At 42.0% G+C, this 22553-nt stretch overlaps 1 protein-coding gene across 2 annotated transcripts in view; it reads right to left on the bottom strand.

Moving 5' to 3' along the window:
• Positions 1-20816, bottom strand: part of NPTN (neuroplastin) — a 32588-nt gene extending 11772 nt beyond the window's left edge. The window contains exons 1-6 of one of the 2 annotated variants that reach the window (XM_087704073.1): positions 20467-20816; positions 13867-14214; positions 8170-8338; positions 6966-7060; positions 5383-5516; positions 4158-4431 (exon numbers count right to left, since the gene is read on the bottom strand). In XM_087704073.1, the coding sequence (XP_087560199.1) occupies positions 4158-4431; positions 5383-5516; positions 6966-7060; positions 8170-8338; positions 13867-14214; positions 20467-20566 (1120 nt within the window). In that variant the 5' untranslated portion in view covers positions 20567-20816. The remainder of the gene's footprint in view (positions 1-4157; positions 4432-5382; positions 5517-6965; positions 7061-8169; positions 8339-13866; positions 14215-20466) is intronic. The other variant, XM_087704074.1, reaches the window with a different exon arrangement.
• Between the last annotated feature and the right edge of the window lie 1737 nt (positions 20817-22553).

The following is a 22553-nucleotide window of genomic DNA, read 5'->3' as shown; positions in this document are numbered from 1 at the left end:
CAACGGTCACTGGACATAGGTCACTTTTTTCAGTGCCGTTGTAACTTTGAGTGGACACTAAATGAACTGTCGTAAGTCGAGGACTACCGCCAGGCGGCTTCTAGCTTTTCTAGTCTTGGTTTTGGTGCTCAAAGTGGGATCCTACAGGCAATGAGGATGGCAGGCATGGCCTGACCTTAATTGCTTACTGTGACAAGGTGAAACACTGAATTAACTGCTAGGCATAACTGTCATTCACGAATGATTTCTGTTAATCATGTGCCTCCATCTATGCAGGGGGTCCCCGACTTAGCTATCCTCCATTGCAGTTGGAGAAAATGATAGTAAATCTGGAGTTAATCGTCTTTCTCTGAATTAATTACCGTACCTTTCGGAGTATAAGATGCACCAAGATTTTGAAGAGGCAAATTAAAAAAAAAAAGTTTTTGCACTCTGCAGACCTCCCAAAAACGGGCCCATTTTTTTGTCAAAAAAAAATGGGGCATGCATAGCCTTTAGGAGGCTTATAGAGTGCTCCTGGGGGTTGGGGCAAAAACGAGCAAAAAACGCCCCGCAGAAGCTCTCTGGAAGTCTCCTAAAGGCTCTGCACGGCCATTTTTGCAAAGGGGGTGGGGTTTCAGGAGGCAAAAAATGCTGTATTCAGTGTATAAGACACACCCAGATTTTCACATCCTTCTTTGAGGGAAAAAGGTGTGTCTTAATACTCCGAAAAATATGGTACGTATAAATTTAAAACAACACAAATGGGGCATAGTTCTTTGTTCTATGTTCATCTGCCGGCTGGAATTTGGCTTCCATAAGTGAGTCCAAAGGTTCCACCACAAAACCGTGTTCGACTAAAGGGCGCTCGACGAAACCGCGTAGCTGACGTCATCACAGTGCGACAACAGCGCGGAGAAAAAAGCACGCTGTAAACGCTAAACCTAAAATTAACCCCTAAACCTAAACCTAACCCCCCTAAACCTAATCCTAAACCTAACCCTTAACCTAACCCTAAACCCTTACCTTAACTTGAATCGGCTTGCTTTCAAAGTGCTATTTAAAGCGCCCTTCATTTTCCGCGCTCGCTGTTGTCGCCCTGTTGATGACGTCAGCGACGCGGTTTAATCGGGCGCTTTAGTCGAGCGCGGTTTTGTCGTGCCACGGAGTCCAAACCCCAAGGATTCACGGTGGCCCTAAACCTGAAGAGGCACACCCACCGGTGAAGCGGTGAGAGCTTTTAAGGCATTGCTTGGGAGGGCTGACTCAACGGCTTCTTCAGATCATCAGTATATTCTGCGTGAGTCCCCCACTTTGACAGTCAGTGCAAAAACTGAAACAGCCAAAAGGAAACAGCCATTCATTCCTGAGAGATGGGAAGGCTTGGAATTAAGGTCTGCGGAAACTCAGTAAGGAAGTTCCTCTAAGTTCCATGGCTTAGAAGGAAGCTTTAATGGCAAAGGCGAGGAAATGCACCCTTAAGGCTGTCCCCCCTTGCCCAACACCAGATCCCCCCGCCACAGTCAGGAAGCAAACTCTTCAGGCAATTGAGAAGCCAATGGGATTCTCAAGAATGTCTACACACATTCCTGGCACATGCATCTGTCTAGAAATGTGTTCAAACGAAGACCGGTCCAGCGTCAGCAAATGCTTATCCATCTGTCAAATGAAACAAAAACCATCTCTTCAAAAGAAGACCATGCATAATGGCTTTCATGCCGAATTGAAAGCTGGCGCCAACTCAAATCTCTTTGCATCTTGTTAGAAGTGAAGAGGCTTAGCAACTCCCCCCGGCCCCCCAGCCCACCCTCTTATCCTTTCTTATCAAGAAGCTGTCTGCCCAGGAAGCTGTGGCAGAAACAAACAATCCTTTCCACCTCCTTTGGCTGAATGGAAACAACTTGCATTGGTCCATGGTAGTAGATAAACATAAAAGGTGAAGGTTCCCCTCACACATATGTGCTAGTCGTTCCCAACTCTAGGGTGTGAAGCTCATCTCCGTTTCAAAACCGAAGAGCCAGCGCTGTCCGAAGACGTCTCCGTGGTCCTGTGGCTGCCATGACTAAATGCCAAAGGCGCACAGAACGCTGTTACTTTCCCACCAAAGGTGGTTCCTATTTTTCTACTTGCATTTTTACGGGCTTTCGAACTGCTAGGTTGGCAGAAGCTGGGACAAGTCACGGGGGCTCACTCCGTTACGCGGCGCTAGGGATTCGAACCGCCGACCTTTCTGATCGACAAGCTCAGTGTCTTAGCCACTGAGCCGCCGTGTCTCTTTTGAGACAAACATACAAACAAGCAATCTTCCTTGAGCCACGGTATATGCTGTCATGGTTAGCACAGTTAATGTTACTGGCTGGATTAACCTTAGAGAAGCAGAACAATAAAATAGAAAGGGCCTTTTTAAAAAAGAGGGATTGGGAACTGTTTTAAAAATTTACTTTAATCCTTCTAGACCATATTCCAACTGATCAAACTAATATTAATACCCAAGCTGGAATAGACTTTTGGAAACTAGGAAAACAAAAACTGCCATTATTGGAAGTGGAGGTTATTGTTATTTTATTGTCTCTACTATGTTTTTATTGCTTGTAAACCTCCTAGAGTCGCTGTGAGCGAGTAGGTGGCTGTGTAAGTTTCCCAAATAAACAACTTACTGGATTTTATGCATGTAATAAAAATGCTGGCCCGTTTTTACACAAACTTACCAAAGCGCCTTTCCCTTTGGCCTGCTCGTTTCAAAAAGCTGAATGGCTTTGTCAAGGCAGCTGTATAAAAACAGGACTCTCAGATGGAATCCATTATGACACCTTGAGCATCTGTTATTGGCAGGACCATGCTTTTAAAAAATTTTTTATCTTATCTTACATGGCTAGTCCAGAATTATCGCACTGTTTAGGCAGTGTTCGTTTCTGTAATAATTGCAATTTAATGTGCTGCATTGTCTACGTAACACAGTCCTTATTTCATGAACTCAGTATTTTATTCAAGGTGTTAGATGGGGCTGGCCAACAATATACTTCTCAAATAACTTCCCCATTTAAAAGGAAGATGCTATTTATTTTCGGTTCTTGTTCACTGGCTCATAATTAATATTTTACACACAAACAGACAATCCTCAGTTGTGAATGGACATACTCTCTATGGTCAATCCAAGACAGGTCCACATAGGCAGCTAGTTAGTAGCTAGGAGTGTTTCTACACCTTAGTCTGTAAGATGGGTGGACTTCAACTCCTAGAATTTCTGAGAGTTGAATTCCGCCTATCTTATCATTGCCAAGATGGAGAAACAGAGTTAGAAGGTAGGACAGACCCCGATTTCCTCACAAATAATAATAATAGGAAAGAAACAGCCACATCAGTGGGGGAAGAAAGTTAAGATTGACGCTTCACTGCCTCCAAGGGGTCTCAAGCAGACGATTACGGCATGGTTATGGGGTGTCTGTGGGGCTCATTGGACAATTTCAAAAGGCTACCTATCTCTACCATTTCAAATGGAAGTATGAGCAAAAGCTTTCCATTGCGATGTGTTTTAGTCGCTTAAAGCATTAGATCTTATTCATGCAAAAGGCAGGTTGCAAGTATCTGCAGTCAAGAGATCTTAAAAAGTTCAATTAGTTTGAAAAATCCCTTTTTTCCCCCCTCTCCAGCAAGACAGCACAGTATGTATATGACGGAAGCTGCATTTAGGCAGGGTGAATTTAGTAATAGGGAACATTGTTTAAAATGTCTCGCATGCGAGGAAGAAGACAGGACCAGGATGAGCCCGAGGGAGGTAGGGGGTCAAACACTTCATCAGTCTCGAGTCTCTTCGTGCCCACAAGAGATATAATTCCAGCCCACCTTGAATTCCTTCCATTGTTCATTCCCGCTAATTTCCCTCGAACGTTAGCGGTTCAGATTCTTGTCGAGATCGTAAGCTTGCAACAAACTTTTATATTGCTTTGACACTGCCTGGACTTCCTCATTTTGACAGAGCCTTTTCAAAGATACAAATACTTCAGTATCTTCTCTGTCAAGGCCTCTCAAAGACTGAGGGACAACGGATTCCCAGCAGCCCGAAATTTGGAAGTATGCTTTATAATGCCATCTTTTTAAACGGAAGGCTCCCCGAGAAAAAAAAAGAAGGGGGGGGGGGACTGGTTCCCGGCAAACACAGCGGTGTGGAAGAAACTTACCGTCTGGAACCTCGTCTGGCCTCTTCCTTTTCTCATAAACAACTATGATAACTACAAGAATGATGATCTCCGCCAGAATTCCCAGGAAGGGCCAGAGAGGAGCCAAGTGGCTGCGTACACGGAGGATGGTGATTTTGGCGGTCGTGTTGATGGAGTTGGTGGCATTGCATTCGTAATCGCCAGGGTCCTGGGTGATGTGGAGGCTCTGAATACGGAGTTCGGTGTAATTCTCTTTGTTGTTAATGAAGAAGCGTCCCGAAGAGTTGTCAATACTCTAAGGAGAAAAGGGCAATCCGGAGCAAAAATTACCAAGCGTTCCAGTTATTCTGTTATGCGCCCACATCCCATCCTTCGAACGAGCTTAAAATATTCTTCATTCTGGAAGCTTGGCAAGCTGGGCATGAGAGAAGCAGGGCAAGCTCATTCGCATAATCATTCAACTTGCCGCCTTTTAAAACCTCCTCAAGTTCATTTGTGGCGGAAGGAGATGGGCACGTATACGGGCACGTCCTCGGCTTACGACCACAACCAAAATTTGTGTGGCTAAGCAAGATGTTAAGCGAATCACGGCGGTTGTTAACAACATGGCCTTTAAGCGAATCTGGCTTCCCCCATTGACTTTGCTCGCCAGAAGGGGATCACGTCACCCTGGGGCGCTGCGACTGTCGTAAATAAGAAACAGTTGCCTAGTTTCTGAATTTTGAAGATGCTGCAACAGTTGTTAAGCGTGAAAAAAAAATGGTTGTAAGTATCGTTGTGACTTCGAATTAGTCGCTAAATGAACTGTTGTAAGTCGAGGACTGCCTGTATTTCAAATAGCCATGGAGGAATAATTCTGAGCGGCAAGCAAGGTAAGGTTAGTCAGAAAAGGATGCAGAACGCTTGAGGGAAACCATAAGCGATTGGATGCTTGGATTCTTGTTTTGCAGGAGAAAGCAGGGTCATTCTGCAAGAGATTTCCTGCCTAGAAGTAACATTTTTTAAAAAACCTCTGTTGCAGGGACCATACCTGGTTTTGCTCTTAAGATGTCTCCGATTTTGTTCTTCAAGTTTAGCAAACCAATAGAAAGCTGCCCCCCCCCCCACAAAAAAAGGCTGTTTGCAGAACAAGAGAGAATGATCTTTAGGAGGCAAAAAATACTGGAATAGCTTCATTCCTTGGCCTCGCCTTGCAAACTTCAGCCAACAGCTGTGCTTACCTAGTGGCGTTCGATCTTCTACTCACCACAGACATCCCGTTGATTTTTTTGTACCACGTCCACTCTGGATGTGGGTAGCCCACCGACTTGCAATACATCAGTGCCTCCTGCCCTTCGTTCTTGTTCTCACTTCGCTTGTGCCCAGTAATATCAGGAGCAGCTAACAGGCACACAAAAAAGGATTGGGGGGAAGTGGAGGAAAGGAGAGAAAAATAGCAGTGTATAATCCAGTCTGTTTCCTCTATAGAACTGTTACAACCCTATATAACAAAATTCAAAATCGTCACCCACTGTTCAAAATCCAAGAAAGCCACAGCGGTGGGCCTTCCGGTGGCTTAATATATTCAATTTTGCCACTGATTATTTATTTAGAACTTCCTTCCATTTCATATTCAACTATTGAGTAAATTCCCTATAATAAGAGTGTCTGCAGAATATCTGTGTCCAATTCTGGATTTTGTTTTTAGTGTCTTGCATCTCACTGAGTAACCCCGACAGTGTTTTAAAAAAAATCTGGGGAAAAATCCTTCAGGTTATACTGAACAGTACAAAAGCATGGAGCAATAAAATAACACACACACCCCAAAAAATGCTCTCATTCTGAAAAGAAAAAATAATTCTACAACTTCTCCTGAGCAGAAAGTCCCCAACAATTTAGGGCTAGGCTGGAAGGCATCACATTTATTCCTACAGAAAAATGCAGAAAGTTGCAGCTGGGATACTTTTTATAGCAGCTTCAAAAGATCCACAAGAGCAAGCAAAATAAAAACCTACAGAAAAGAAGGCACAATACTGACATACAGTACTGTGTATGTAGAATTATTTTACATTTTCATGCTTGGCTTTGGCATTCGGGAGATAAAACCATTTCTCAAGACGTCCCAATTTTATGAGGATGGGTGAGCCCTCGTCACCTGTGAAGACTGTGACCTGGGGGGGTTGGGGGGGGAGGGAGGGATGTATATTAGGCTTGACAAAGGGTGTTAGATTTTAATGTAATATGATTGCACAGGTATACTGTCTTCTCTTATTTTTTCTTTAAAACTAGGATATGTTAAGTATGTTGATATGGAAGCATAAATACCATCCACATAGATTGGAGTTTGCTCAGAAGCAGAAATACACCAATGAGAGGAAGAGTGGGAAACAGAAGAGAGAAGAAAGATGGGAAGAGAGGGATAGGAGAGAGGGTAAGGGGGGGAAGATGAGGAGGATAAGGGGGAGTGGAATGTAGAGAGAGGAGAAGAAGAAAGGAAGGGGAAGTAGAGTAGTGAAAGGATGATGGAGGGAAGAAAGGAGGTAGGAGAGAAGTAGAAGAAAGAGGTGTATGGAGAGCAGAAGAGCTAATAATGGGTTTTTATCTTTCTGGGCGTTGATGACAAGAGGAACTGATGTAATTAATACAATAGGATACTGGCTATGTAATAGTATATATGTGATTGTATGTTATGAAAATGGAAAATAAAAAAGTATATATATATTTTAAAAAAGACTGGGACCTGGGAACACTTAATAAAATAAAAGTGTTCCATGAGGCATTGCAGGAGGAGAATTTTAGAAGCTAAGCTAAAGACGAAGACAGAGGAAATGAATTGAAAAGTATGGGTACCTTTTACTTCTATTGAAGCATTTGCTACTGGGGAGGCAACAAATACAAATACACACCAATATTCCCCTGAATCATCAGCTCTGGGCTTTGTGATTCTGCAAAGAAAAAGAAGGAGAGATCAGAATAGCAGGGGACAAACCACCCAGGTTTTACGAAGCCATAAAAGGCCCAGTTGTTTCTAGGTTATTCAAGGGTTAACACAATAAAAAGCAATCCAAAATATTCAAAACCTTCTATCAGCTTCTTTGCTGGAAAACCTCCAAATGAAACGCCTACATGAGAGAGGCTGAAAAGAGCACTTTCCCTAATATCACAAAGAGCCAATGGGGATTCTAAATAGGATCTTCCCCGTTTGAAACGGAAGTTCTGAACTATTTTTAAAAAAAAAATTTTTTTTTAAAGCTGGGTTAAGATGGATCGAATTATCCTATAGACTTTATTAGAAAAATTGGAATAAATTCAAGAGGAAAATTTATAACAAGGTTCCAATTTGGCTATCAACATTAGAAGGGTTAGTGCACCCAAATCTTATTAACCTTTAAAGTGAGCATTATCCCTAATGTACAGGTAGGTAGTCCTCGACTTGCAACGGTTTCATTTAGTGACCATTCAAAGTTACGACGGCACTGAAAAAAGTGACACAACCATTTTTCACACTTGCAACCGTTTGCAGCATCCCGTGTCAAAATTCAGGCGCTTGGCAACTGGCTCATACTTATGACCGCTGATGTGTCCCTGGGTCACGGGATCACCTTTTGCGACCTTCTGACAAGCAGTCAATGGGGAAACCAGATCTGCTTAACAACCGTGTTACTAACTTATTGGCTGCAGTGATTCACTTAACAAGTGTGGCAAGAAAGGTCGTAAAATGGGGCAAAACTCACTTTAACAAACGTCCCGCTTAACAACAGAAATCTTGGGCTCAGCTGGGGTCACAAGTTGAATCTCTATTCTGCTTGTTAATGGATAAAGGAACAAATAATGTGTTGCTTCCTCACCACCGCATAAAGTTTTGGATATTATTTCTTAATGTCATTCATTCTACGAAAAACTTGAGGATTGGAGATGCACAGCATCTAAGTCTCCTTAGCTAAAATCGCTAGTTTTGATGCTTAAAAGCTGTTCAGCTCCTACATTTTGTTCAGCTGCTTCTGTGGAAGCACCACTGAATTTTCAGAGAGGAAAATTTCCTTTTCAGACTTACTTGTATTCTGTGGTGTTTGTGTTCTTCATGGTACTTGGAATGTCCTCTCCATTCTTCACCCAGTAGCTGTTAATGAGGGGGGTAGGGCTGGATGTGAGGTTGCACTGTAGAGTGATGGGGATTTGAGGGGAGGTAATGGTCACTTCATTACTGGAATTGATCCTGGGCTCTAGAGGAAAAGAGACACATTAAAAGGGCTGTCAGTTTCCACCCGACTCAAATGTCCTACGTGGCACACAATTAAATGGCAGAGGAGTTGGGAGAGGAAAAGAACTACACATGGAAAACAACTTCACTAGCTCAGATGGCATTAAGGCGTACAATGAACAGCTGCTCAGCAGAGGGGGGGGGAAATAAAACACAACAAGGACTAGTCTAGTGATACAAAAGGGCAAAATGAAAAAAAAAGAAAGAAAAGAAAATAATAGATTTTGGCATTCTTTTATTTTTTTTTGGCCTAACTAAGGGGAAATTAAAAAATAAATCACACAAGAACATAGAGCAAGCATTCAGTCTAATCCATGTTTTAAAAATAAAATCTTTGGGTGCTTTTCACATATCGTTCTAGATTGAAGGATCTTGCTGCAAGAGAAAAACATCCAATAGAATACAATGCTGTAGGCACAATCCCTCACCCCCCACCCCGGCCCACCCTCCCCAACAGGTATTAGCAGGGCCAGTCTTCTAGGAAGCTTGCAAAGAAAATTGTGCCATTACACCCTTCCGTGTTCTCAATAATGGAAGACAATTTCAAATCACCAATGGCATAACACAGATTTTGAGCTATGATGAAACAGACAGGAAACAAAGTTTATTTAGCTTGTGCCCCAAACTAGAGCTGGTACCATTTTGGAATCAGCAGCAACCATAAAAGCTTGGTAGCAAGCCTACTCTTCTCGTTTTCTATGCTACAGAGGGCACCTATATATGATGATGAGTAAGGAAGCCACCCCCTCCCCTTTCTCAAAGTTTGCCTTGCCCCTAACAGCATTAAGTTCCTGGGGATCCCTTTCCCACCAACCCCTTTACCTAAGAAAAAAAGGTTGAAACCCTTTCCCCAATTAGCATATGGATTTTTCCCGTGATTTATATTCAGATTGCACAGTATTTGAAAGAGGAACTGCGCAGGGAAGCAAACCAAATTTACACATTGAAGTCCTTAAAGCACCAAGGTCTTTTGCAAGGCTTGGGCAGAGATTCCTGGCTTTTTACATGGGGTTATATTATAATAACAACAGATTAACAGAGTTGGAAGGGACCTTATAGGTCATCTAGTCCAGCCCCCCCACCCAAGCAGGAGACTCTACACCATTTCTGACAGTTGACTGATCTGGTCTCTTCTTGAAAGCTTCCAGGGATGAAGCTCCCACAACTTCCGAAGGCAACTTCTGTTCCATGGGTCGACTGTTCATAAAATTTCTCCTTATTTCTAGATTGAATCTCCCCTGGATCAGTTTCCAGCCATTATTCCTTGTCTGGCTTTTGGGTGCTTCGGAAATTATACACAGCCACTTTGCTTTACTAGGTAGAAAGTGGTCACATTCGTAATGTATTGCTATACCAAGCTAAACTCCCATGTCCTTCAACCAAGAAACATGCAGTGCGTTATCTTGATACAGTCCCACACGAATCTTCTGAAGCAAGAACATATCACCGTACAGGTCAAAATATACTTCATGTGTATCAGGCTTCCTTCCTTTATATTTATGCTGTATTTTAGACTTTAGACCTCTGGAATCCATCCAGTGCAACAGTATAATCTTTGTTCTGAAATTACATGTGTTCAGGCACAGACTGTGGGATTAAACCAAGTATTGGTAGAGCAATACTTTTTTTTTTTAAAGACCCATTGCTAAGCATTTACTCCATGCCAGCATCTCAAAAGACGTAGTACAAAGCCATACCACCCTATTTAAAAATAATTGTGTAAAGGAATAGTGTAAGAATTTGAAAGACTTGTCGTGATTATACTTCTGGCACGGAATGTTTTGCAAATTTGATTTTATGGGTGGTCTTGACACATGCATCTTATCTTCCGGAAGAGAAAATAAATGGCGGGATAAACATGCTGGTTACTGTAATAGAGAACTGGAGAGATTTAGACACGTTTTGTTAGTAGCATGGGATTGTACCTATATGGCCACATCCGTGAAAATCTTTTATCTACTAAATGAGAATTATCCTACACAAATATAAGTAACATTCAGATTTAACATGGCTTTATTCTAGATGGAAAAATCAGCATAATTAATTGAAGCATAAAATGTTCAACTGTGGCTCTCCAATTAGTTCACAAAAAGGAAACCCAATTTTCATGTTGCCCATATGGAACACTTCATGTATTTGCCCTCTCCTTGCAGCCTGAACATGAGGAAATCTCACACTCAGTGGAAAACATTACTAGTTAGAGTTCCTCTCCAATGTATTTGGAAAGTTCCGTTACTTTTCCATTAATGAGTTAAACATTTCCTCAGAAACTCACCGTGCAGATTAAACAAAATTAAACAAGGTAGACAGAGGCACTTGATGAATAATATCTACGTGCAATATGAAATAATGCATGAATAATGTTTGTCAAGAACACAAACAACTCCACCCAACGCAGAAATTTATAAACCAGCCTTGCATTCTCTAACCTGATGCCAAGAGCCACATTGGCTAGAAATTCTGGGAATTATAGTCCAAATATATTTGAAGGACATCACACTAGGTAAGACTTGTATTATATTTTCCTACCAGTTGTTAAAATAAGAATTAGAAACAAGGCAAAAGGAAGGAAATGGGAAAATGCTACACAGTATTTATCTCCTAGAAATGGGCAATACAAGCAGTTGTATTTTCAAGAATTCTGGGTTTCAAAATTTTGTTCCGCAATATTATATAAAAATTGCTTTCAGAATACTAGTTTTTACACTGTACTTGATGCATTTTAGCAAAACGGTAATATAAAACTGATAGTGAGACAAGCATGCAGTTACTACTGGAAAATCACATTGACCATCCAGTATTTCTCTTATTTGTTAAAACTGTATCATAATGCTGGTGTATAAGGTATATGTCAGCATCACACGTAACTGATTCTTGGTTTTTAATAAAATAATCCTCCACTGTTAGCTGTTCTTACTGCCTATTTTGAACTAGAGAAGCGTGGTCTCATTTTTTTTTTTAAAGGATTTGTATGCTTTCTCCATCAGTTGTAGTCATATACTGCAGGAAATTCTTCAAGTCTTGTATAATAGGAGTTTGTATGCTGTGCAAAACAAAGCATCATAGGCTTGCTTTCTATATCCTAATAAATGTATACTTTGTACTGTTCTGTTTACACACAAAAAAAAACATTTATGGTGCAGCATTATGATCAGAAATCCAGATTAAGTTACCAGATTTATTTTCACTACATGGCCCAGGAGAAGGCTATAAGCCACAACAAATAAGAAAACAAAATCCACATTATTACTGAATATTTCACATTTACATGATTCCTCATATACTGTGCGGGCAATTTTTTCTCACATCAGTCTCTGATACACATATATTTTGATACACATATATCCTACTCAATGTCACTATTTTTTTATGCGCATAGCAATATAGAAGGTAAATTGCAGAAAGAAAGTAATCTTTCTAAAAGCTTCTAAAAGTAATGCCTTACATTTGAGATTATGCTTTTGATATGAGTGCTGACATTACAGACCAGTGTTTATGATTAGATTGATTTAGCCAAGGCATGGACCTGATGGAGCTGCAGTTTACAAAAATATATGTTTTAAAATAAAATTTGCTTGCTGGAAAAGGTGCTGCCAGGCTCCTCTGGATCTTTTTAACCAATTAATAGCATTATAATAAAAGAAAGCAGGGAATTCATACCACTCAGAGGTAAAAAAAAAAATCAATCAAGGTTACTTCCCATATATTCTTGCCTGCTTCTTAAGATCAATGCCTCTTGCAAGCCTTGTCTTCAATTGAGATGGGCCTGGTAAAAGAAAGAAAGAAAGAAAGAAAGAAAGAAAGAAAGAAAGAAAGAAAGAAAGAAAGAAAGAAAGACGGATGGAGGGAGGGAGGAAGAAAAAGAAGAAAGACAGACAGACAGAAAGACAGGAGGAGGGAGGGATGGAGGAAGGAAGGAAGAAAGAAAGAAAGAGGGAGGAAGAAAAAGAAGAAAGAAAGAAAGAAAGAAACCGACAGAAAGACAGGGGGAGGGAGGGATGGAGGAAAGAAGGAAGAAAGAAAGGGAGGGAGGGAGGAAGAAGGAAAGGAAGGAAGGACAGACCTATTTCCATATTAAAAACCATATTGTAAAATGTTCTACAAGCCTCATTCCCTAATGGATTTTGCTGCTTTGCAGATCCTGGACTCTAAAAAGAACTTTTAAAAATGTCAGAAAGGCAGATGCAGATCATTTATATACGCCTCAGAACTAGAAACTGCCAGATTTGCCAGCATAAATGTTAGGACAGAAAGGTTTCTAACAGCAGCTCTAGGGAACAAAATGAGGTTGGAAATCATCTATTCAATGGACGCAAAATGAATCTGCAGTGCACCAAAGATATTTGGGAAGCTTGCAGGCCTCAACTAGAGAAAATAGTTCTCCTTCCATTGTTGGCTTCCCAGGGTCTAATATTCAGGATAATTTTCCTATGAACCAGGAAGTAATTCATTAGCATTAGTGGATATTGTTTAATCCCCCAAGAAGTTGTCCAATCTTTCCTAAACATGAAACTTAATGTGTGCCGAATATTCATTTTTATTGTAAGAATTTACACGTCACCTTTCAAAATAAAAATCCTCATGCAATGATGGATATTAACTCTTTATCGATTCATTGGCTGCCTGCTACTCTGTGAGATGGGGCTGTTCAGGAACCACCTCTGACAACATTTTAGAATGTAATCATGATTTCTAAGCCTTCTGATAGAACCAATGGCTTAATAAATAAGTCAGCTACAAGATCATCCCAGGCAATTTAGCTTTGTATGTAAGGAGACAAAACTTGAGTGTTACAGGAAGGGGATGAGAAAGGAAAGGCTTTGGACTGCCTCTTTTGTATTTGTAAGTAACCAAGGAAAGTACCAAGCAAAGACTCAACATCTGGGAAGTTTCAGTAGGTATGTTGTTTATAAAAAGCAACTTCTGACTTAAAGGGGAAACCCAACATTTTTTCAGGCAGTAAAGGTTGCTGACGAGAGTCTACGGACTTAAAAACCGAGAAGAAAAAAGGAAGGCAATTCCATGATATCCGAATAAACGAAATAATAATAAATAAAAAAAAGAAATTGTTAGGTTAAGAATGAACGCAAAAGAGACAAGGCACTCGTGGAGAAACTAGGACAGCACAGAGCCTACTTATAAAAGGTAAAACAAACAAATAAATAGAAAGGAATAAAAGCAAAAGGAAACAAAACATTCCAATACCAGCTTGCTTTTCAGAGGAACTAGAATCAAAGATTCTCAATACTTGTGATCCTAGGGAGGAGGAGACACATTAAAGAAGGTGGCAAAAACACACTGGACACGTCCACAAATGAAGAAATCGACACAACTTTCCCCCCCCCAAACACACACACACACACATGCACGCAACGAAGACGGATCGGTGGGTGATACTAAGGGTCACAAGAGAGGTGGGGGGTGGGGGTGAGGATCTCTGGGAGTGCCTCTAGAGACTACGACACTACTGCTCTGAGGAGCTGAACTCACTCTGAAGGACGCTTATAGTAGCCTGGGCTCGTATCCACGTTATGGCAGGATTTTGCCTCAAGTCATTCCTTCTGGGGTCGTTGCTCGCCCTGCACTCATACGTCCCAGAGTCTTCCAAGGTAAGACGAGTGATTCTCAGCACGCTCACGCCATTCACCCCGTAGGCAGTGTTAATGGTGGCACGGCGCTTTCGAGCCCCGTCCCACAGCTGTTTGAAAGATTCAGCCCGGTTGACTTCAGCGTACCACCACTGGATCTCTGGGGTGGGGTTCCCAACCACGTCACAATACAGTTCAAAGGCGTCCCCTGTGAGCTTAGTCTCTGACATAGGCGACTTGACAAACCCAGCTAGAGAGGAAAAGGGGGCAGCAGAAATGCCATGACAGATGAACGGGTGGGGGGGTGGGGTGGAAAAAAGAACAGATCTTATAAAGAAAGCAAATGAAATTGCAGAAAACACACAAAAAAAAACCAAAAAAAAAAGAGAGACATGCCCATCTACAACAGTGGTTATAGTGTGAGTTCAAAAGAAGGAAAGTGAGATTGGCAGAAAAGCCAGTTTTAAGGGAGACAAGCCAATTCTTAGTCTGCGACAGAAAGAGAGTGGGTCTGTCCCCCCCACCTCTTCGTTCCATCTTTTAATAATAGTTCCTAGGGAGGAGGTTAAAAACTGGATGGACATCTTAAGTCTTATCAGGAATTCCCTTTGTTTAAACTTCAATAATTCCCCTTTATTATCTCCTTTGGATATAACACTGGGATTAGGAAAAAAGCTCTCTATTATAACCAGGGCTCCACCAAGATTGTGCTTTGATCTCCTCTTATTTCAAGCCCAGAGGGATGTATGACAGTCGGATAAATTGTCTTACACATCTTATAGCAGCCCACACTTAAAAGAACTCTTGTGTTGCAATAATCGCTGCATTACCACAAACTTATGCTGATTAAAAACAAACGGACCACAGAGATGCGAAAATTAGGCAAACAATCATACTACTGTTATAGTCACGCACCCAATAACGATCCCATGTAGATCTCTATTTTTCTCCCCAAGAACTGAATCAGCATTTTCAATTCCTTTAATTTGGTATCTTTTAAGCGCATAGTACAAGTGGGATTTTTCCTAATGACTAAGAATTCATTTGTTCTCAAATCCCATGCCCAAGTACAAGTGGGCTAGCTCTGTGCCCAAGGCAGGATCAGAACTCACGGATTACTGGTTTCTAGCCTAATGCCTTAACCGCTACACTCAACTAGCCCTCACTACGTCTAATAAGGTAGATTACACCTAGATTACCAATTACTTAAAGTTATAAGATTACTTTTCTGTTTGTCAAACAACACCTAAACTAGATTGCAAAATATTTCATGACAACGTAGAAGGTATTACCTGCTTGTTTATACACTGAGTCACCCTGGAGAGTTACAGACAGTCATTTCCCTCCTATTCCAATATGCATTCAATCATGAAGTAAGGCAACCATTGTTGGAAATCAATATAGTATATCAGCCAAGAAAGAACTCAGTTTTTGCCTCCCATTTCACAAAGCACCTCCCTATGAGATCAGCAATCATTCCTGTCACACTTTTCAGTTTCCTATTTGGTGGCAAGAAAGGTATAAAATATTTGCTGATTTAACTCCACACTGCTGACCATTTCTTAATGATATAGCTGAGGGAAAGTTTCTGGTTCTAACTAGTGAAGCATGGGACACTACTGTCTTAAAAAATTACAGCAAAACTTTCAATCCTAATTTGGTGAAAACTCAAACCAGTACAGCTAATACACGTATAAGCATTGTGCTGCAATATTCAATATCCACCACATTTTTGCTTTTACGGTTCTGGAACCTCACCTAGCTATGATACAGTTTTATTCTCTTTCGATAAAAAGAAAATTCTGCTAAATACAATTGAACAGAATGTCTGCAAATCTAGTTAAGGTAAGTGTTTCTGAGTATTGTTATAATTTTGACCAGCGCTATACCTATTTAATAATTTTGAATACACTGGATAGTTTGTATTATCAGCTTCAATTAGTTTCTTCAAGATGGTGACAAATGGTTTCTACAGCCTTCTAAAAAAAAGCCTGTAACAAAAATACAAATCCGAACACGATGGATCTTAATGTAGTTTTGTCTGCAGGTTCTATAAAGCAAGTCATGAAATGGGTCATACGTATACTAAATTATTAAGGTGACCAAAGGCATCATCTCACTAAAAGCTGTGCTGGATAATGTTAATGTTGCAGAATCATAATACAGGCCTGAGCGTAGCGATACGATCCTGCTGAGCCATTCGCCCTCTGACGGTGCTGCTAAAATATACATCGCCTTAAACACAAAATCCCTTCCTTTGCTTTGTGCATCCTACGCCAGTTAGCAAGAAGTTGAGCTGTTTCCAAATGAGTTCTGCTCGAGTGATCTTTGTATTCTCAAGCTCGGAGGCTAATCCTTTAATATGGCGAGAGCAATAGATGCATTTGGTGCTTATGAATAGGCACAACTGAAATATAAAGTCATAGAACGAATAGAATTTTATATTTAACCACTTCTATCAAGAAGCTTTTGTGAATAATAAATTTACGTCACTTCGCAAATCTCCTAATTTAAATGTTTCTTTGACCCAGACCACAACTCTTATAGCAGCTACACTCAAGACGATACAGATTTTAATTTTAATAGCAATCCTCTGTAGTACAATCACTAAAATGAAGATCTTTATTCTTTTTAATATTAGCACTATCCACACTAATCACATTTTCAAGGTCAAATGAACACGTGGAAAGAAAGGACTTCAACCATGTCTCACTTTCATGATGTAAATCAGTTATTATTCTGAAGATACCTACTTATCATCATTAGCTTTTGCACTAATTCAGTCTATTTCATCCTACCAAAGCCAGTTATTGTCATATATTACTGAAGAGTGAAAGTCTGAATATTTCTACTGTAAAGGATTTGAAAGGTTCCTTGTTCACATTGCCTCTTCTTGCATTGATCTGCCAGAAAATTGGAATATATCCAAAGCCTGTAAGTGATCAGTCACATAAAAGTTGTTCAATAAATTTCTAGACAACAATCTTAAGACTTAACCACTTACTCTACAATTCTGTTACTGTACTAATTCTGCTTTTATTTAATTCAGATTTGGCATGATAGCACATGAAACAAAACAGTCCAAATTGGTTCTTTGCGAGTACTATGGGTTTTCCTTTATCTGTAATTTATTTTCTAGTCAACTTGATTTAAAGCAGTTCAAATTTTGATATAATTTTACAAATTACTAAGAGCAACAGGAAAAAAATGAAAGCCATAGACAACTCCCCCTTTAATTTGTTTCAAAATTAAGTATTCAGGAATCAATGTTCTATAATGTTCAGAACTGTCTTTTTGAAAACACTGGTCATGCTGGAAAGAAAGTGAAGGGGGAAAAAGGTATAATTTTGGTATCAAAATAACAAATCAATTTTTCTGCTACAGCATTCAATTGTGATATTGCTCCTACGTGCTCATCTTTTGGTCTTTAACCACAAAAATGCTTCCTGGATTTTCTTTGGACATGCTGGGTTTTTCTGTATTCATTTTATACTCTCTGTACTGACAAGCGTCACCCACTCGGATGCAAACTCATGTTTCTCACAGTTCTCTGGATCAGAAAAGATGTTCCATGATAGACCTATCAGAAGGACTCTCTTGAGTTGCGAAGGAGCACAAAGCATGCAGATGTTCTATCTGATCAAACAGAATGCAGCCACTCTTCAGAAGAGCAGTGTCATAAGACTGCTTTAGGGATCCCACTAACCCCAGTAACAAAACATGCTTTTGTCTTACAACACAGGCGTCTCTAAACATTTTCATTGCCATGTTTCCTTGCTTTATACTTAAGCTATTCTTAGGCATTTTGGGGGCGGGAGAAGCTTAGGAATGAACAGAAAGGCTGCAGGAAAGTTAAAGTGTTCATTAAAATGGACTCATTTCATTCTTGTTAAACAACTGAAGATAGAAGGGACATAGGAAAAAACATTCCCCCCCCCTTCTTAGTAGATCTTTTTTAAACCTTCTGGTCCTCCAGGAACAGCAGGATTTCCTCCATAACTATATATTCTGTCTGTTCTAAATTCTTGACCCTTTACTGTCCCTTCCTTGCTGCCACTTACCCATATTATTAAACCTCTTGCCAATTTAAATTAATCATCTCCTTCTGATACTGCCACAGATTTTTATCTATCTTTTTATTGCCTTCCTTTCATCAGCTTCCAGGGACATTGTAAGCCAGGCCAGCCATTTTGAGGTTCATAAGTCAGCTATGTAGCAATGCAGAGATCTGGACCTGGCTTGCAAGAGTTAACAGCCAATCTTGCATTTTTGGGCCATGTTTGGACTCTGAGGAACTGCAGTTCCAACACACCTAGAATACACTGAAACTGTTTTCTGCCCCGCCCTGTAGCAACTTTTAGCAAGTACACCTGATTTCCACATCTTCCCTGCCTTTTTCAGGTCAAACCTCTTGACCAACTCTGCAGACAATTCAAATGATTTTGTATTTTTAGATTAAAGAGCTTACATACTGCATGGCATAGAGGGCAGTTTCCAAATCAGATTTCAGACCATCACTGGAAACAATACAGGTAGTCCTCGACTTATTACAGTTCATTTAGTGACCTGTTAGTTCAGAGTTACAATGGCACTGGAAAAAATTGAGTTATGACATTTTTTTCATCGTTACGACCACTGCAGTATCCCCCGTGATCATTCAGACGCTTGGCAACTGGCTCATATTTATGACCTTTGCTGCGTCCCAGGTCACCTTTTGTGACCTTCTGACCAGCAAAGTCAATGGAGAAGACCAATTCACTTAACAACCGTGTTACTAATTGAACAACGGCAGTGATTCACTTAACAGCTGTGGCAAGGAAAGTCGTAAAATGGGGCAAAACTCACTTAATAGCAATAGCAGGTAGACTTATATACCGCTTCATAGGGCTTTCAGCCCTCTCTAAGCGGTTTACAGAGTCAGCATATCGCCCCCAACAACAATCCGGCTCCTCATTTCACCCACCTCGGAAGGATGGAAGGCTGAGTCAACCCTGAGCCGGTGAGATTTGAACAGCCGAACTGCAGTCAGCTGAAGTAGCCTGCAGTGCTGCATTTAACCACTGCGCCACCTCGGCTCTCGGCTCTTAACACATTTTTCACCTAACAGCAGAAATGTTGGGCTCAATTGTGGCTGTAAGTCAAGGACTACCCCTATAACAATATTATTTACTCATCCTATAGCAATAAATTGGATTTTTGGTGGCCAAGCTTATTGCCAATGACCCAAGGGCATTTTCCCTAAGAAAGCCAACTTACAATAACCGCTCTTCCTCTTCCTTGCTTCTGTACTCATCCCTTTAATCTTCTCCCAGCTAATAAGCAAACATTGAAGTGAAGTACCTTCAAAGGAATTTAACCTGGCATCCAATGACTCTAGTCCCCAAGATCTTACGCCAACCTCCTCCCACCTATTTTAACAGGGCGTGCGGGCATTACAATTCCCAGAATGCTCAGCTGTTAGAATAGAATAGAATTCTTTACTGGCCAAGTGTGACTGGACACACAAGGAGTTTGTCTTTGGCGCAGATGCTCTTAGCTGTGCTGCTTGGAGATCGTAGTGTCGGCACATCTGGAGGGCCTCAGATTAGGGCAGATAAAAATGCACCCTTCTGATGACATGGGGCCCGTGACTTTCCCCAAACCTGGCTACGCTTCAAGGACATTATCTTTCCCCCTGCAAAAGAGCCGAGGTGGCACAGTGGTTAGGGTGCAGTACTGCAGGCTACTTCAGCTGACTGTTATCTGCAGTTCAGCGGTTCTAATCTCACCGGCTCAAGGTTGACTCAGCCTTCCATCCTTCCGAGGTGGGTAAAATGAGGACCCGGATTGTTGTTGGGGGCGATATGTTGACTCGGTAAACCGCTTAGAGAGGGCTGAAAGCCCTATGAAGCGGTATATAAGTCTAACTGCTATTGCTAAAAGATAAAAGGCAGCTGCTCCCATGCTGAAATCCTGGGTAGATTTCTCCAGATCCTTCCTCGCCTTCTGCTGCAACAGACCCACCCTCAGCCATGCCTAAGGGAGGGGAAAAGGGTGACTCTGACGACAACCTGCCTTCCCTGAGGTTTTTCCTGCCATTGCTTTCTTTCTTTCCCTATGTATCTTCTCTTTCCCCACATATTTTCTCTTTTCCTATCTAGCGGCGTGCCTAAACGCACCAGCGTGCCCACCGTCCCTGCCCTACCGCCCCCATTTATTTGTACCCATTTCCCTTGTCCTTACTCTTGTTTATTCCTAGTCCTGTCACCTTGTACACCAGCTGCAAACTAAATAAAAATAAATCCTACAGGCTTCGGGATTTCCTGGTGGTCTCCCATCCCCAACCAGATCCGCCTTGGTACCCGCCTTCCAGAGGCAGAATCCATCAGGCCCTCCTGGCCCCGCCCCGCGAGGAGCCCCTCCCCTCCCAGGCCCCGCCCCCTTGTCAATCACCGCCTCAGGTCGGCTCCTCGCCCCCTCAAGGCCTCCCCCCTCCCCCCCACTCCGGTCCGCCTTTCCTTACCGCTCTGCGCGCCAACCGGCGTCGGCCAGAGGCTCCCCGCCGTGGTCAGGAGGAGGAGGAGCGAGAGGGCCGCGGGGAGGGTGGCTGGGCCCCGCAGCATCGTCCCGGCGGCGGCTGAGGAGGAAGAGGAGGAAGAGCGGGCAGGGGGCGCGGGGGCGGCGGTCGGCGAGGGAGGAGAGGGGAAGGGGAGGCGAGAGGAAGAGGAGGAGGAGGAAGGAAGGAAGGAAGACGAGGCGGGCGTCGCGGACTCCGGCGCCCTTCGGCGTCGCCTTCTCCTGCCTTTTCTTTCCCCCCCTCAGCGACGGAGCGGTCTCCTTCTGCGGCAGCGCCGGAGTCTCGCGAGAACTCGCCTCTTCCTTCTCGCGAGAGCCGGCCCACCGGAGGAGGCGGCCGCCGAGAGCGCAGAAAGGCGAGGAGGAGGGAGGAGCCTGAGGGCACCGCCCACGCGCCTTGGACGTCACGGGGGGAAGGCGTGTCCTCCTATCTCAGCGCGGCGACGTCATAGGGAGGGCGTGGCCTCTCCTCCTCCTCCTCCTTACGCCCGCTGTTCCCGCGAAGGGACCGCCTCCCTGCGGTTTCCCCCAGGCTTGGTGGCTCGTCAGAATGCGGGGAGCTGCGGGCAGTGGGGTTTGCGTGGATGAGGAAGGAGGGGAGGGGAGGCAGCCCTAGTGTGGTACATGGGGGCTCAGCCTTGTGCTGGGAAGGGTTGGGGTTTCTCCACCATGGTTTGCTAGTCGTGAGGAGAGGATAGGATAGGAGGAATGTAGGATAGGATAGGCTAGAACAGAATAGAAGAAATGTAGGATAGAATATAATAGAATAGGAGGAATTTAGGATAGGATAGGGTAAATGTAGGATAGGATAGAATAGAATAGAAGGAATGTAGGATAGGATAGGGTAAATGTAGGATAGAATAGAATAGGAGGAATGTAGGACAGGATAGAATAGAATAGAATAGAAGGAATGTAGAATAGGATAGAATAGAATAGAATAGGAGGAATTTAGGATAGGGTAAATGTAGGATAGGATAGAATAGAATAGGAGGAATGTAGGATAGGATAGAATAGAATAGAATAGGAGGAATTTAGGATAGGGTAAATGTAGGATAGGATAGAATAGAATAGAAGGAATGTAGGATAGAATAGAATAGAATAGGAGGAATTTAGGATAGGATAGGGTAAATGTAGGATAGGATAGAATAGAAGGAATGTAGAACAGGATAGAATAGAATAGAGGAATGTAGGATAGGATAGAATAGAAGGAATGTAGAACAGGATAGGATAGAATAGGAGGAATTTAGGATAGGATAGGGTAAATGTAGGATAGGATAGAATAGAATAGAAGGAATGTAGAATAGGATAGAATAGAATAGAATAGAGCTGGAAGGGACCTTGAAGGTCTTCTAGCCAAGCCTGGATGACTGAGAACCTCTTACATAGAGCTCTCCGTGGTTAACTCGCAATTGGCTGCTGATTCAGTTCTACAGAGGAATGATTGAGTCTGTCATCTGCGCCTCCATAACTGTCTGGTTCGGTTCTGCAACCCAACAAGACAGACACGGACTTCCTCTGAATAATTAGAACTGCAGAAAAAACAATGGCTGCCAACCTGCCTTCCATTGAGGACCTGCACATTGCACGAGTCAAAAAGAGGCTGTGAAAATATCTACAGACCCCTCATATCCTGTACGTAAATTGTTTCAACTCTTATCCTCAAAACGACGCAAAGGGCACTGAACACCAGAATTACACACAAGGACAGTTTTTCCCCTGAACGCCATCACTCTGCTAAACAAATAATTCCTCCAACACTGTCAAATTATTTACTAAGTCTGCATTACTATTACTATTAATCTTCTCATTGTTCCTATCACCCATTTCCTCCCACTTCCTGTTAGGAGAAGTTACTGATAACTGTAACTTCGTTGCTTGTATCCTTATGATTTATATTAATAGTTTCCTAGAATGATTTGATTGCTTATTTGTACCCTATGGCTATCATTCAGTGTTGTACCTTGAGATTTAGGATGAATGTATCTTTTCTTTTATGTACCCTGAGAGCATCTGCACCAAAGACAAATTCCTCGT

Source organism: Thamnophis sirtalis, unplaced genomic scaffold, assembly GCF_051295495.1.
Source record: "Thamnophis sirtalis isolate CommonGarterSnake01/CBP01778 unplaced genomic scaffold, rThaSir2_p1.2 scaffold_2, whole genome shotgun sequence".
NCBI classification, from domain to species: domain Eukaryota; kingdom Metazoa; phylum Chordata; class Lepidosauria; order Squamata; family Natricidae; genus Thamnophis; species Thamnophis sirtalis.
The sequence above is the reverse complement of the archived record's forward strand: the minus strand, read 5'-3'. Positions and strand labels throughout refer to the sequence as shown.